The sequence below is a fragment of the Ambystoma mexicanum genome, chromosome 2q, assembly GCF_040938575.1.
Source record: "Ambystoma mexicanum isolate Mex_15411 chromosome 2q, UKY_AmexF1_1, whole genome shotgun sequence".
NCBI classification, from domain to species: Eukaryota; Metazoa; Chordata; class Amphibia; order Caudata; family Ambystomatidae; genus Ambystoma; species Ambystoma mexicanum.
In genome coordinates, this window is record NC_090924.1 from 640,434,151 (window position 1) to 640,449,567 (window position 15,417).

The 15,417-nt window shown below is 50.4% G+C and overlaps 1 protein-coding gene across 2 annotated transcripts in view; it reads left to right on the forward strand.

Annotated features, from left to right (window-relative positions):
- The window catches only part of PARN (poly(A)-specific ribonuclease), a 1,047,754-nt gene that overhangs the window by 519,656 nt on the left and 512,681 nt on the right, over positions 1 to 15,417 (forward strand). For both annotated transcript variants that reach the window (XM_069647825.1, XM_069647826.1), the window contains exon 16: positions 15,012 to 15,087. In XM_069647825.1, the coding sequence (XP_069503926.1) occupies positions 15,012 to 15,087 (76 nt within the window). The remainder of the gene's footprint in view (positions 1 to 15,011; positions 15,088 to 15,417) is intronic.

Sequence of the window (15,417 nt, forward strand, 5' to 3'; positions counted from 1 at the left end):
CATGATGTCCATCGGACGTCCGGGGACACGACGGCTGTCCTGCGGACACTTATTTGGTGGGGGACGATGTACGCATGCGGGCCAGTGTCTGCAGGATAGGGCTGGAGTCACAGAACTAATTAAAAGTGCAACACGTGCAAGCAGACATGTCCGGGGACATAGTGAGACGAGGTGCGTATGTATTCCAGTGTCTGCAGGACAGGGGTGGAATACCTACAACAAATTAAAAGTGTGCCACACGAGAGAGGACATGCGCAGTGTCCGGGTGCACGTCCATTTTGGTTGCGTACATCCGAGACAGTCGCGCTAACCGTGGGCTAAAAAAAAAACTGGCAGCAAGAACACACACCCCCACACCCTCTCACACACCCCCACACCCTCTCGCACACAGCGACACACCCCCTCACACACACCCTCTCACACACACACACTCTCACACACACCGACACTCTCTCACACACACACACACACTCTCTCTCTCTTACACACACCGACTCACACTCCCACACTCTCACTCCGTCCCTCCCATCGGAATGGGAGAATTGAGATTTTTGTATACAATGTTCATGAAGGGAGGAAGGGATTGAGGTTTCATCATAGCGTCTTTCATTTAGGGAATTTGATGGGGATGATTGGTTGGGATAAGGTGAATGGGTACAGGTACAAGTCGGGCAGTGATATCGAACATTTTCCTTAACATAATCTTTCACAAATGTCATCAACTGCATAAAATTGAGTTCATCCATTTTTGCTGATCACTTTATCGGTTAATTCTGTGCATTTGGAGTTATGGGCTGTCTGTGCACGTCTTCAGATTCACTCAAATGTAATTCTGGCCAGGTTTCCTCATTCCTACTATGTACTGTTAAAAAGAAAAGCATGTTCTAGTGATATTTGAACAAATTGCATCACTTTTTTGTTTAAAACAATGTCTTGTATAGCATTACAGCTGTTTTCATCGCTCATTTCGTCATTGGGGAAATTTTCCACCAACCATTCCAGTGTGCTTGTCATTTCTGTTAAAAGAAAACAATAGTGATATTTCTTGTAATTGTACAGAAAGAAATACAGTGTGCTTACAATTTTCGAAGAGCTTGTTCTGTAATAACTGCCAGGTGCTTGTTGGTGTGTAAGCAAGGTTGCACTGAGGTGATACTATTAGGTTTACAGCTAAGCTTTGTGCTTGGTGCATTTCATTATATTGCGCTCCCCATGAAAACATACTTGTGGTTTTTGAAGTACAGATTTCCTATCACTATTTATTTTTGGATGTAGTACATATATTTTGAGGGGATTGGGTCCTCCGATGTATTCCATACATATGACAGTAATCACCACAGCTGTGCTGCTTTGGAAAATCTTTGGCGTCTGTGTCCTGCGTCGATGACGTTGATACGCCGCCCTCGGGGACCTCCTCCTCGTCCGACACCCGTAGCCTCAGTTCCGTTTTTTCCGTGAACGTGTTAGCTTCGGAGATCTCGGCGCGCCTCGACTCTTTGGAGTTCCTGTTCTTTCTCGGTTCTTCGGACCTGTTTTTGTATTGTGAAGTCTTTCTTCGTGAAGATGTTCACCTAGTCTTCCACACCGCGTCCGGGCTTTAAGAAGTGCGGGGACTATGGGTCCAAGATGTCAGTTACGGACTCGCACGACGCCTGCCTCTGGTGCCTCGGGGAGGCCCATGACATGGATGACTGTCGACTGCCAGTCCATGTCAAAAGCCTTGCGGGAGCGCAAGAAGTTATCGGTAGGTAAGGTGACCATACCATGGAAGTCGAGGTCTGCGGGGCATTCGACGGACGACTCTCCGCGTCGTTGTCGGAAGTCCGGTGTGTCTCGGTCCCGGAGTCGGTCCCGCCACTCATCTGCCTCTTCGAGGCACTCCCGGAAGCGCCATCATTGGTCGCCTTCCCCGTCCTTTTCCGAGGACTCTGCCCGTCGGCGGGTCGCTTACCCTACCAAACAGGCGACGCCGGAGGAATGGGCTTCCTTCGGGAAAGAAAATGTTGGCAATTCTCGAGTCGCAGGGCACTGGTCCTTCCACGCCTCGGAGTGGGGTCGGTCGTGATCGGTCGAGAGACACTGCTCGCACGCCTTTAGGCTCGGGCGGTCGTCACGATTCGCGGGAGAGGTCCCGCTCGGACAAGGGGAATCGTTCTCGTCATGCCCGTTCCAGGTCCCAGTCCTCGATGCGCTCGAGACCGTGTGAACCTGTGGTGTCTTCAAGGAAGATGGCGACGCCGAGGTTGTCGACAGACTCTTAGAAGGCCCCGCCTTCGAAGAAGTCGTCGACGCCCCGGCTGTCGAGGGACACGCTCGGGGCCCCGGCCTCGCACTGTCAGCGCCATCAATGCTGTCGGCGTTGACGCTGATTCACTCAACGGGTTTCGACGGGGGTTCCCCAGGGCTCGGTGGCACCGCCTAGGAAGGATCTGGCCAAGACCAAGCATGGCTTTGTTCTGCATTCTGTGCCTTCTTTCCGCCAGCTTGAGTTTATTTCAGAAGTGGATGAGGGCTCGGATTATGGCATGGTTCCGGATACGGTACCGGACGAGATTTTCTCGGGCCGTAGCCAAATTGAAGACCTGAGGCAATCCCTGCACGATGCCAGTGAGCTGGACACCTCTCTGGAGGTGGAGTTTTGTAGGCCTGAGCCTGGCACTCATGCCAACTCCTCGTACCGGCGCCTTATGTCCAGGGTCACCGAGTACTTGGGATGGTCTGCTCCCCCAGGGGATTTTCTTCAGGATGACCTTACGGATATCCTCGACCAAGGTCCACCAACTGACCAGGTACTGCCGTTCCATATGGCTCTACAGAGGAGGATGGCGGCGGCTTGGGCTGCTCCGCAGAGTCTCCCGGCAGTGGGCAAGTCTTTGCCGCGAAAATACCGCCCAGCCAGTAGCGACCCCTGCTACTTGACCAAGCACCCCACTCTGGAGAGTCTGGTGGTGCAGGCAGCTACGGCCCCGACAAAGCAGGCGTCATATCCTACCATCCCTCCTGATAGGAACGACAAGCGTTTTGACAGCTGGGCAAAGAAAGTGTTTTCTTCAGGGGGTATGGCGCTTCAGGCGGCCAACTCCTTATGTGCCTTGTCGCGTTTCACGCACACTCTGTGGAACTGTTTACTTAGCGGCTGAACATATTCCCGAAGGGGACGAATGGGATGGTTTCCTTGCCATGGTTCAGGATGGCAAGGATATGGCATGTGTGAGGCCGTTCAGTCGGGTTTGGACATGGCAGATTGCGTCAGCCGATCCATGGCGGCGAGCACCGCGATACGCAGGTTTGCGTGGTTGCATAAGTCAGGGTTTGCTCCTGATGTGCAGGCCCGGCTCCTCAACATGCCCTTTGACGGGGAACATCTTTTTGGCAGCAAGGCCAAACTCCGCCTTTTCGTCCTAAGGGACAGCAATGGAGGGGAGGTTCCTTTCGTTATTACTCGTCCTTTGGTAAAGCGAGAGGAGCTGCCAGTCAAAGGGGCCACCGTAGGAGTGCCAGAGGTGGAAAACAAGGTACTCGAGGTGCCAAGGCCGCTCGGGCTGTTGCCTCTTTGCCCTCAGGCAACGCCGCAGCCGTTTCAGCTCAGTCATGAGGCCATGTCCCATGGTTCGCCAGTTGGGGGAAGGCTGGCGCAGCATCTTGCAGAGTGGCGCGCCATTACTTCAGATGTGTGGGTTCTGGAGATCATAACCCACGGCTACCATCTTCCTTTCCGGCAGAGGTCTCAAGACAATCCACCGGGGAATCTCTTTGAAGAGTCTGGATCCGCTCCTTGCGCAGGAAATTCAATCCCTGCTGGAGAAAGGCGCCATAGAACTGGTGCCTGTAGCGGAGAGGAACAAGGGATGGTATTCCCCTTATTTATTGATTTCCAAGAAAGACGGGGGATTGAGACCCATCATGGTCTTGCGCGGTTTGAACAAACTCCCCAGGAAGGACAAGTTCAAGATGGTTACTCTCAAGTCCTCCAGGCCCTTCAACTTCAGGACTGGTTGGTGTCTCTTGACCTCAAGGACGCTTATTTTCATGTGCCGATGCATCCAAAGCAGAAGTAGTACCTGAGGTTCGCGGTTGGCGACTCGCAATTGAAGTTTCGGTTTCTGCTGTTCGGATTGACCTCTTCCCCGAGGGTCTTCACCAAGCTCATGGTAGTGGTGGCAGCGCATCTCAGGAAGAGGGGGGGGATTCACGTCTACCCCTACCTGGACGATTGGTTGATCAGGGCACGCTCTCTCGAGCAAGTCCTGGATCATCTGTCAGTCACCTGTCACTCCCTCCACAAGCTGGGCTTCTCCCTCAACTTAAAGAAGTCCCATTTGCCACCAACTCAGAGGCTCCAGTACATCGGAGCAGTGCTCGACACGTCCCTGAGGCAGTGTTTTCCTCCCCAGGTGAGGGCTCATCACATTCAGCAGATGGTGCACAAGTTTCAGCTTGCCCAGAGTCTCCCAGCGTTCGAGTTCTTGAGATTGCTCGGCCTCATGGCATCCTGCATTCTTCAGGCCACGTTGCCGATGAGATCTTTGCAATGGGCACTCAAGCTCCAGTGGTCTCAGTCCTCCGGCAGGTTGTCGGACCCTGTTCAGGTGCCATCCTCGGTCGCCCAGGACCTTCTGTGTTGGGCCGTCAAAGACAATCTGATGAAGGGGGCTCCATTTTGGCTACCCTGGCCGGAGGTGACGATCGTGACGGACGCATCCCTCACGGGATGGGGAGCTCATGCCAACGAGGAGTCAGCGGTCGTTGGTCTCCGTCGGAGTCCAGATTCCATATCAATCTGTTGGAGCTGAGGGCCGTCAGGCTAGCCCTGAAGGCTTTTCTGCCGACTGTGAGAGGGAAGAATGTCCTGATCCTGATGGACAACACGGTGGTCATGCACTACCTCAACAAAAAGGGGGGGGGCGGGTCACTTCCTCTGTGCAGGGAGGCGATGCAGCTCTGGTTCTGGGCAATCCAGCAGGAGGTTTCGATCTCGGCAGTGCATCTGGCCGGAGACGAAAACGAGACGGTGGACGCTCTGAGCAGGCAGAGCGCTATCTCTCCCGAGTGGGAGTTGGCTCAGGAGATTCTCCTGGAGATCTTTGCCATTTGGGGGACCCCTCAAGTGGATCTCTTCGCCTCCAGTGTCAACCGGAAGTGCGAGAGGTTCTGCTCGCTGGAATTTCCTCCAAAAGGAGCCTTAGGAGACGCGTTCCTGGTTGAGTGGTCATTCCCACTGCTGTACGCGTTCCCTTCAGTCACTGTCATCCCGCAAGTACTGCAGAGGTTATGGAGGTTCGGTTCCCGATGATCCTCATTGCTCCGGCGTGGGCCCGGAGGACGTGGTACCCGGACCTTCTCGACTTGTCCATCTGCCCTCCACGTCGTCTTCCCTACCGAGACGATCTGCTCTCACGAGAGGAGGGGGGGGGTCAGGTTCTCCATCCAGAGGTCAGATCCCTCAACCTTCACGCTTGGTTTTTGAAAGGTTGAGGTATATGGATTGGGACCTCCCTGAAGACGTGATGGAGGTGTGGCTCTCGGCCAGACGCCCATCAACAAAGTCCCTGTACCGTTGGTGTAAATTCTGCGACTGGTGCAGGGTTAAGAATGTGGATCCTTTTGCATGTGACGTTCCCATGTTTGTCTTTTTTGCTTTCTTTGGCCCATAGGGGCCTGCAAGTGGGTACCGTTAAAGGTTACCTGGCGGCGCTGTCCATATTTAAGCGCTCGTCGGAAGAGTGTTCCTATTTTAAAATTCCTTTAATTTCTCAGTTTCTGAAAGGGCTCACTAATGTGTTCCCTCCGTCACCTTTCCTGGTGCCAGGTTGGGATTTGAAACTTGTCCTCAAGTTTTTGATGGGTGCTCAGTTTGAGCCTTTGCATTCATGCCCTTTGCGACTGTTAACTCTTAAAACTGTATTTGTGGTTGCGGTCACTTCCGCTCGCAGAGTGAGTGAGTTACAGGCACTTTTCAGTTAAGCCACCCTTCACTGTGTTTCATAAGGACAGTGGTGTCCTTGGAGTTCGTCCTTCCTTGCTTCCGAAGGTGGTGTCGGAATTTCATTTAAGCTAGAAGATTGTTCTTCCGGCGTTTTATCCTCCTCCACATCCTGGTAAGGAAGAGGAGAGGCTCCATAGGCTTGATCCTAGGAGAGCGTTAAGCTTTTATAGTTCACGCATGTCCCGGGTCAGAGTGGACGATCAACTCTTCACTGGTTACGCTGGAAAGCGTTTGGGACAAGCTGTGACGAAACAGACTTTGTCTCGCTGGATTATTTTGGCTATCTGAGTGTTACCGCTTGGCGGGTAAGGACCCACCGGTCGGCTTACGGGCCCATTCTACCAGGGGTATGGCTGCCTCTACTGCCCTACAGAGGGGGGGGGGTTCCTAATCGGAACATCTGTGATGCAGCCACCTGGGCTTCGGTACATACTTTTGTATGTCACTACTCCCTCGATTCCATCCGTGGGCAGGATCTGGCCTTTGGCAAGGCGGTCCTTTACTCTGGAATTTGATTGGGCATTCTAAGTTTCTGTTTTCTAAATTCTTTTCCCACCTACTTTGATTTGGTACGGCTTTGGGAGTCTGTCATAGATATGGAATACGTAGGAGGACCCAATCCCCTCGAAGAACAAGTTGCTCTCTTACCTGGTAACATTCTTTCGATGGGATGGTCCGACGACTTATTCCATATCGCTCCCTCCCTACCTTCCCCGCTGAAGAATCTCTTATGCGATTGCAGCTTACGTTTCCGCAAGGCTTTGTATGTCAGACTGGCAGAAGACTGGTGCCACCCATTCTGGGGGAAAAAAATACAACTGAGGCTACGGGCGTCGTGCGTCCTACTTATAACATCCAGTGATGTCGGCCGTCGGAGGAGGTCCTCGAGGGCGGCGTATCAATGTCATCGACGCAGACGCCGAAGATTTTCCGAAGCAGCAAAGCTGTGGTGATTACTGTCATAGATATGGAATACGTCGTCGGACCATCCCATCGAAAGAACGTTACCAGGTAAGAGAGTAACTTGTTCATCTCTCGTTGTTTTATGTATAGGTCTTTGTCTGTTGCAGGATTATAACATTGTAAGGTAACCCCTGTGCTTTTGGGCAGTGTGAATGCTGTCCAAAGTCTGCAGACATGGACGTGGTCTGTGGACTCCAACTATCACAATGGGGTCAGAGGGGGGGTCAGTATGATGTAAGGCACATGTAGAAAAATTGAGGGGATCCTGGTAAAAATTAGAAAAAACCTTACCAGCCTTAAATAAAGAAATATTCTCCAGCATTGGATCTTTCATGGATTCACATGCTTAGAATATTCCCCGTCGTCAGATTGGGACCCCTCGGTACACATATATAGCCTTTTCCTATAGGAAAACTTCCGACACTTTTGTGTCCTATCTACGTCCTTTTAGGACCCACCTACGCATGCTCCGCAGGCCGTCCCAGTATAAGAGGCCCGCCCCTGCGGTTCCCCTTCAGATTTCAACCGTCTCCAAAGTAGTGGGATCTCCTCGTGTCGTCTTACTATTTTGTACTAGGTTGCCTTATTGGATTTCGAGTACGATATGTCCTCTGTATCAGGAAAAGCGCTGTATCGTCCATGCGCTACGTGCGGCTTGAAAAAGGTTTACGAGGGGGGCGGACATATGGATTGTATATATTGCCTCCACCCTCACCATTCGGCGGATGCCTGCGACATATGTAAGGGGTTTTCTCAAAAAACCCTCAAAGACCGGAACCGACGCCTGGTGGCATGGCTGAATGAGTGTGCGGGGGCATACCCCCCCTCGGAGGTAGGCTCCACACAGTCGGTGAAAACATCACGCCGCGCGGCCTCGTCGCAACCACCGGCGAAGAAATCTAGATCGTCAGAAAAAGTCATCTGGAACTCACTCCACTACAGACTCCTCGTCAAAGAAATCATTCTCATCAAAAAAGCATGAGAAGGAAAGGAAATCCTCCTCTGGCGATCATCACAGATCGACCACGAGTCGAGTAAAAGCGGGCACAGTGGGGAGAAGGCGGGACCGCAAAAACCACCTGCGAAGCCTGCGTCGTCGTCGACGGCGATCCAGTCACCGGCCGCCTTCCCGCCACTAGCGCAAGGGGCATCCTCTGTCCCGTCGACGAGAGCCTCGTCGACGGGGGTCCTACAGGAGGCCTGGAGGCCTGAAGTCCTCGACCCTACCCCCCCAGAGGCTTTGCTACAAGAGCAAGCTATGTTGCTGTCCTCGGAGGACGAGAGCGAGAGAGTGGCTGGCCCAGCAGACCTAGGGCTACGAGCGGCTGCCAAGTCGTCGACGAGGGCATCCGTTACACCGGTATCTGCCCCTCTCCTCAATCCTCAATCGGTTTTGTCGTTGGATATTCTGTCCTCGCTTCAGTCCTTGCTACGGACGTTGGACCAGCGACTTCCCCAGGTCAGCCTGCCACAGTCACCCGTCGACGAGCCGGGACCGTCCCGTCAACCGCCGCACCCACGCACGCCAATCTCAACACTGGCGCAGGAGGAAGGTGAGCTGCCAGATTTGGAATCGGACAGGGTAGCCATGTCAGAGGTCTCTTTATCCCCCTCCAGGGATCCTACTTGGGAGTCAGAGGCGGAGTTAGAAAAGCCCAGCTCACCCGTCCCCTCCGGACGACATTGCGTCATTCCATTCGATGATGGAGAAGGCATGCAAAGAATTTGGTCTGTCCCAGGAAGAACAGAAAAAGGACTGTTTTTTGTTCGACCACATGGGCAAGAGAAGGAGGTCGGTGTTCTCGATACCGATACTTGACCATGTATGGAAAGAGGGGTTGCAGACAATGAGACACCCATTCTCAGAACCAGCAGTGAAAGGACGCCTAGAAAAAAAGTTTAAGGCTCCAGAGTCTACACCCAAGTGTTTATCCTCTCAACCAACACCAGACTCGGTGGTGTCGGCAGCGAGGAAGGCAAAGGCACAGCACAAGTGCACGACTCCACCCGAGAATGAAGCAAGACGCCAAGATGCCTTTGGCAAGAAAGTGCTCTCCGTGGGAGCGACCACAGTAAAGGCCGCAAACTCTCTGGCAATTGTGGCCAGATACGATAGGGAGATGTGGCACAGGCTGGCTCCGCTGCTTGATAATCTTCCAGAAGAACAGAGGAAGGCGGCGATGCTACTGGTCCGAGAGGGTGAGGAAGCCTCAAATCACGCAATAAACATCGCGGTGGATCTTGCTGAGTCTGGCTTCAAGCAAGTCAATAATGGGGTCGTATTACGTCGACAGTCATGGCTGAAGTGTACCTACTTCAGGCCAGAGGTACAATACAAGGTCTTAGATATGCCCTTTGAGGGAGACCTTCTCTTCGGTGAGAAGGTGGACGAGGCCCTAAAAGGGATGAAAGAAGATTCGGACACGGCACGTTCTTTGGGTTCCCTCCAGAGTGGCAGGAGCTACAAGTCCTTTAGCCCCTTTAGAGGGGCTTCAGGAAATTCAAGATTCTCTTCTGGAGACAGATCCGTTGCCAGATCGGCTTACCCCTCCCAGGGGTACCGACGTGCCTCACAATCGGCTAACCGTCGACGAAACTTCCAGTCTTCCAGAAAATGACCATCATACCCATCGTCTGTGAGAGACAAGCAAACTAAAGATCAGCAGTGACGTTCCACAACCCGTTCTGGGGGGGAAGAGTTTCAGCGTATGTCGACGAATGGGAAAGGATAACGACGGACCAATGGGGGTTAGACACTATAAGACACGGACACTCTCTTCAATTCAAACACAGCCCTCCGCAAATTCCACCTGCGTTCACCGCTCAGTCCCATATGAAGGCACTGCAACAAGAGGTTACACTCATGTTAGCGAAGGGAGTGATAGAATTAGTTCCAACATCACAGAGAGGCCAAGGAGTCTACTCAAGATACTTCGTCGTAAAAAAGCCGAACGGCAAATGGCGTCCCATTCTAGACTTACGCGATCTCAACAAGTCCTTAAAAAGCCTGAAATTCAAGATGCTCACTCTGCAGGAAGTGATCCGCGCAGTTCAAAAGGGAGATTTCCTGGCGTCCCTGGATTTACAGGACGCGTATTTCCATATTCCAATGTGTCGGAAACACAGGAAATTCCTACGTTTTGTAATAGGGCGAACCCACGACCAATTCACGGTTCTTCCTTTCGGGCTCAAAACCTCCCCCAGAACGTTCACAAAATGCCTGGTTCCAGTGGCTGCCTGGCTAAGGAAGCAAAGCCACCATGTATACCCATACCTCGACGACTGGCTGGTAAGGGGATCCTCCCCAGCGTCGACCAACACAAGTCTACAAGCCACCATGCAGCTTCTACAACGGCTAGGATTCGTCATAAACTTCGAGAAATCCTCTCTGCGGCCATCGAGAGTGCTGGTATTCTTGGGGGCACAGTTCGAGACTCAGCTACGGCTGGTGAAACCTTCTCTCGACAGGACCTCGAGACTCATTCAACAGGCGGCCCGGCTGCGGCGAAACACCAGGATCTCAGTGAGAAAGTATGTTTCGGTCCTAGGGGCCATGGCATCCTGCATCCATATGGTGAGAAACTGTCGACTTTTCATAAGGCCAGTCCAAGAATTCCTCGCAGACCGATGGACACAGGCTCAGGGATCGTGGTCGGACAGGATAACCGTCGACGACGACAAGCTACTTCGGACCCTTCAGTGGTGGCAGAGTTCCCACAATCTGAACAAAGGTGTGCCCCTACAGGAGCCGGAGTTCCAGAGTACCATAGTTACGGATGCGTCCCTAACCAGATGGGGAGCGCACATGGGTGCTCTCCAAATGCAAGGTCGCTGGTCTCCAACTGAGTCACTCCTACACATAAACGTACTGGAACTCAGAGCGGTACGATGGGCCTTGAAGGCGTTCCTACCACACATCAAGAGGTCGCGAGTGCGAATACTGACCGACAATACAACAGCCATGTTCTATCTGAGGAAACAAGGAGGGACACGATCAAGGACTCTCTCCATAGAAGCCGAGAAAACATGGCATTGGGCATCGAAGCACGAAATCTCCCTCGTGGCTCATCACCTTCCAGGTGTGAGGAACTGCCAAGCCGACTCCCTCAGCAGAAACATGGCCCAGATACACGAGTGAGAAATGGACACGGGTCACTTGAAGAAAGTGTTCGAGAAATGGGGCCACCCCCCTCTGGACGCCTTCGCGACCAAAGAAAACAAGAAATGCGAGAAATTTGCAAGCAGGTGGCCCCAAGAGGGTTCGGTGGGGGAGGCGTTATCCTTCCCATGGACGGACATGTTCCTCTATGCTTTTCCCCCGTTTCCCCTCATGACACGATACTGGCCGAGGCAACCGTGGTTCTCAGACCTCCTCCATCTATCGCGGGAACATCCCATAGCGTTTCCGAAAGTCCCGTACCTTCTATCCCGGGACAGAGGCACGGTGCGGCATCACGACCCGGACAGTCTCAACCTTACGTCCTGGCTCCTGATTTCTCGGGATTTGGGGCTTTAGACATTTCAGAGGAGTGCCAAGAAATTCTGCAGGCGGCTAGAGCCCCTTCCACTAACAAATCCTACTCCTATAAGTGGCGGAGATTATGTGAATGGTGTAGAAAACAGCGGGACCTACAACCATTGTTGGTGACGCCGGAACAAGTTCTACCTTACCTGCTCCTCTTAGCAAAAAAGGGATTGTCCCCCTCATCGATAAAGGTACACCTGGCAGCCATCTCGAGGTTCACAAGGAAGAGGCAGTCGTCTCCTCTATTCAGTGACAGACTGGTGAAACACTTCATGCGGGGTTTATTTCGAGCTTTTCCCCCGGTGAAACGTTTTCCCCCGGCGTGGAGCCTCAACACAGTGTTGGCAGGTTTGATGAAACCGCCTTTCGAGCCTATGGCCACGTACGACATGAAATTCATTTCGTGGAAGTTGGCATTCTTGATAGCTATCACATCGGCCAGACGTATCTCGGAACTACAAGCGCTGGTCGTGGACCCGCCCTACCTAAGATTCTTTAAGGACAAGGTAGTCCTGGCGACTAACCCTACGTTCGTCCCTAAGGTTCTGACGGTATATCACAAACACTCATCCGTGGTTCTGCCTACTTTCTTTGCCACTCCATCGTCGGCAGCAGAAAAAACTCTTCATACCCTGGACGTTAAGAGGGCTCTGAAATTCTACCTACATCGCACACAAGACATCAGGGTTACTCGGCAACTGTTCGTCGCATATGGTCCGTCGACGAGAGGTAAAGCAATCTCGAAACAGGGATTGGCCAGATGGGTCTCGTCGACGATTGCTTTTTGTCACTCTAAGGCCGGAAGGCCACTGCAAAGACATCCTAGAGCCCATTCTACAAGGTCGATGTCATCCTCAACAGCGTTATGGGCCGGAATTCCGCTGACGGACATATGCCAAGCTGCGGCATGGTCAGTGCCCCACACGTTTACCCGCCACTACTGCCTTGCCAGGCAGCATGCGGATGAGGCGCAGATGGGAAGAGCTGTCCTGCGCCATCTGTTTCAGTAAGGTAAGCTCCACGTTGTGGAGAGTGTTTTTTCTACCTTTGATGACAGTATACTTTCGGTGGGAAAGGTTATAGGAGTAAACTTATTACTGCTGCGCATATGTGTTGAGTAGTAGGGTGAGGGTACGTTACATTGCATTCTCACCACCGTCTCAAGTGTTACTGCTATACAATCTATTCTAAGCATGTGAATCCATGAAAGATCCAATGCTGGAGAAGGGAATAGTTTCTTACCTGTAACTCCATTTCTCCAGCATTGGTATCTTTCATGGATTCACATGCGCCCGCCAAGCCTCCCCGGGACTGCAATGTATGTGATGGATAAGTTTAACCCTTCCTACTTTGGAGGGCCGAAATCTGAAGGGGAACCGCGGGGGCGGGCCTCTTATACTGGGACGGCCTGCGGAGCATGCGTAGGCGGGTCCTAAAAGGACATAGATAGGACACAAAAGTGTCGGAAGTTTTCCTATAGGAAAAGGCTATATATAGGTGTACCGAGGGGTCCCAGTCTGACGACGGGGAATATTCTAAGCATGTGAATCCATGAAAGATACCAATGCTGGAGAAATGGAGTTACAGGTAAGAAACTATTCCCTTCCTTTGGCGCCCGCTATTTTTAGTGCATAACAAAAGTAGCCAAATGCACAATTCAAGATGATTGTGCTAGGTTGTCAGCATGAGTTTTTCTCCAAAACTGTGTGGCTGTTACACAGATGCAACAAAGAAAGAGAAGGTTTAGAGAAGTTGCTCAAATGCGCCAACCTTTCAAAAATTATTCAAGGTGAGTCAGTCATTTCTTATAATTTTTCACAGTTTATTAAGATATACAAACGAAAATGACCTCAAATTCGGTGTTTTCTTCACACCTTATAATGTTTGTGTAACTCGCTCTCAGATCCTTAATGCAAATAAATGTTGGATTTCCACGAAAATTGTTTAATCTTTTGTACAGCTTAGTATGGGGTGTTTCCTCCACACCCGTTGTTAACTCTTCAAAGGAATACTTAATGTTGATCCTTAAATGTTGCAGATACCTGACTGTATATCTCTTGGTAATTCTTAAAAATACGTTTTTGAATAAGGAATAAGCTGGGGAAAAAGGCAATCTTTATAAAACTAGAATTATCAAGCTAAACTGTTGAACCACTTGAACCTGTTAAAACTAGTTGGATGAATACAAACAACTCGGATTGGAAAACATTTTCTCTCCTGAAGAACCATTGTTAGCAACAATGGGGAAACATTGTTGAGAGAGTTGTAATGAGATGCAGTAAAATACCTGCAAAACAAAGGATTACTAAAAATCAAAAATGTATTTTTAAGAATTACCAAGAGAGAGATAGTCAGGTATCTGCAACATTTAAGGATCAACATTAAGTATTCCTTTGAAGATTTATCAAACAACGGGTGTGGAGGCAACACCCCATACTAAGCTGTACAAAAGATTAAGCAATTTTCGTGGAAATCCAACGTTTATTTGCATTAAGGATCTGAGAGCGAGTTACACAAACAATTACAAGGTGTGAAGAAAACACTGAATTTGAAGTACTTTCGTTTTGTATATCTTTTAATAAACTGTGAAAAATTATAAGAAATGACTGACTCACCTTGAATAATTTTTGAAAGGTTGGCGCATTTGAGCAACTTCTCTAAACCTTCTCTTTCTATCCTGGTAAAAACCCATGACATTAAGTAAAAAAAACTTTAACAGGGATGTTATGGTTCTGAATACAGGGGAGCGAGACCGCTTTGTGGAGCGCAGCCGGGTGCCCTGGCGAGAGCTAGTTGCTCATGGGTCTGATTGCACTGTGTGTATAAGGAAAGAAATACTGATGCGCGACCCTTGGAGGAATCTACTGCTCCAGCGCTGTGTAAAATGGAACGCTGCGACTCGGCAGTAATAAGTAAACGAACATCACGTAATCGTTCATGTTTTACACCTAGATAATATAACCTGCAGTTGCTATTTATCTTGTACCAAACATTCTATCACTGTTCCTTCAATAATAACACCATATGTATTGACAATATATTATGCTGGGTTTAGCTAAAGAATCTGCTGCTCATGGAAGAGCAGAAAAAGAAGAGGAAAGGCCCTGGCAGGAAGTGATGCATGGAGCCCAGGGACAGGATATGGACATGGCACTGCTGAAGACAATGGGACTCATGGGATGTGAAGTTTTGGTGAAGTTGTATGGTTTTTAAAAAAAAGTTTAAAATAATATGGAGAATTAAATCTGCTGGAACAGTAGAATTAAAGGAGTTAAAGCACAATGCTCGCCTCTGGTCTTGACACAGAATGATGTGCCCGCACAAAAAGCGCTGTGCTCATCCTAGCAACCATTGACATGTCCTGCATGTAGGATGTTACATTTCCAGTGTGGTGATGTTTTGTGGGAGATTGACTCAGCGCTCCGCCCTCTAGGTGGCAGTGGTGCACCGTGTAAACCAGCTTCTTTAACTGACAGAAATGTTTGGCGTGATTTCGCAGTTGTAATCTTATATAGAACGCTCTTTTTATTCTTCTAGGATATTATCAACAACACATCCCTTGCAGAGCTGGAAAAGAGGTTGAAAGAGGCTCCGTTTAACCCCCCTAAAGTTGGTAAGCATGTAAGAAACCCTGATATTCGCGATCAAAATGGCCAATCCACTGCATGCCGTGGATGAGCAAGAAAGCCATTGGGCAGGAACGAGATTATGATGTCCTTTCCTAGGATACAGTATCCCGTCCTACATGATAAATTCTATTGAATAATGTAAAAGTTCAGGCCCCCGGTCAGTTCAGGGTCGAAGTTTCCTGGATGGTTGGAGAACCATGCCATTGATAACCAATAATACCACGTTGACACTTCCTCTGAAATAGACCGCGCTGAATAGACCAGACCCTCTTGGAAGGAGGATTGCTATAAGTAGACCAACCTATTTAGTTTTG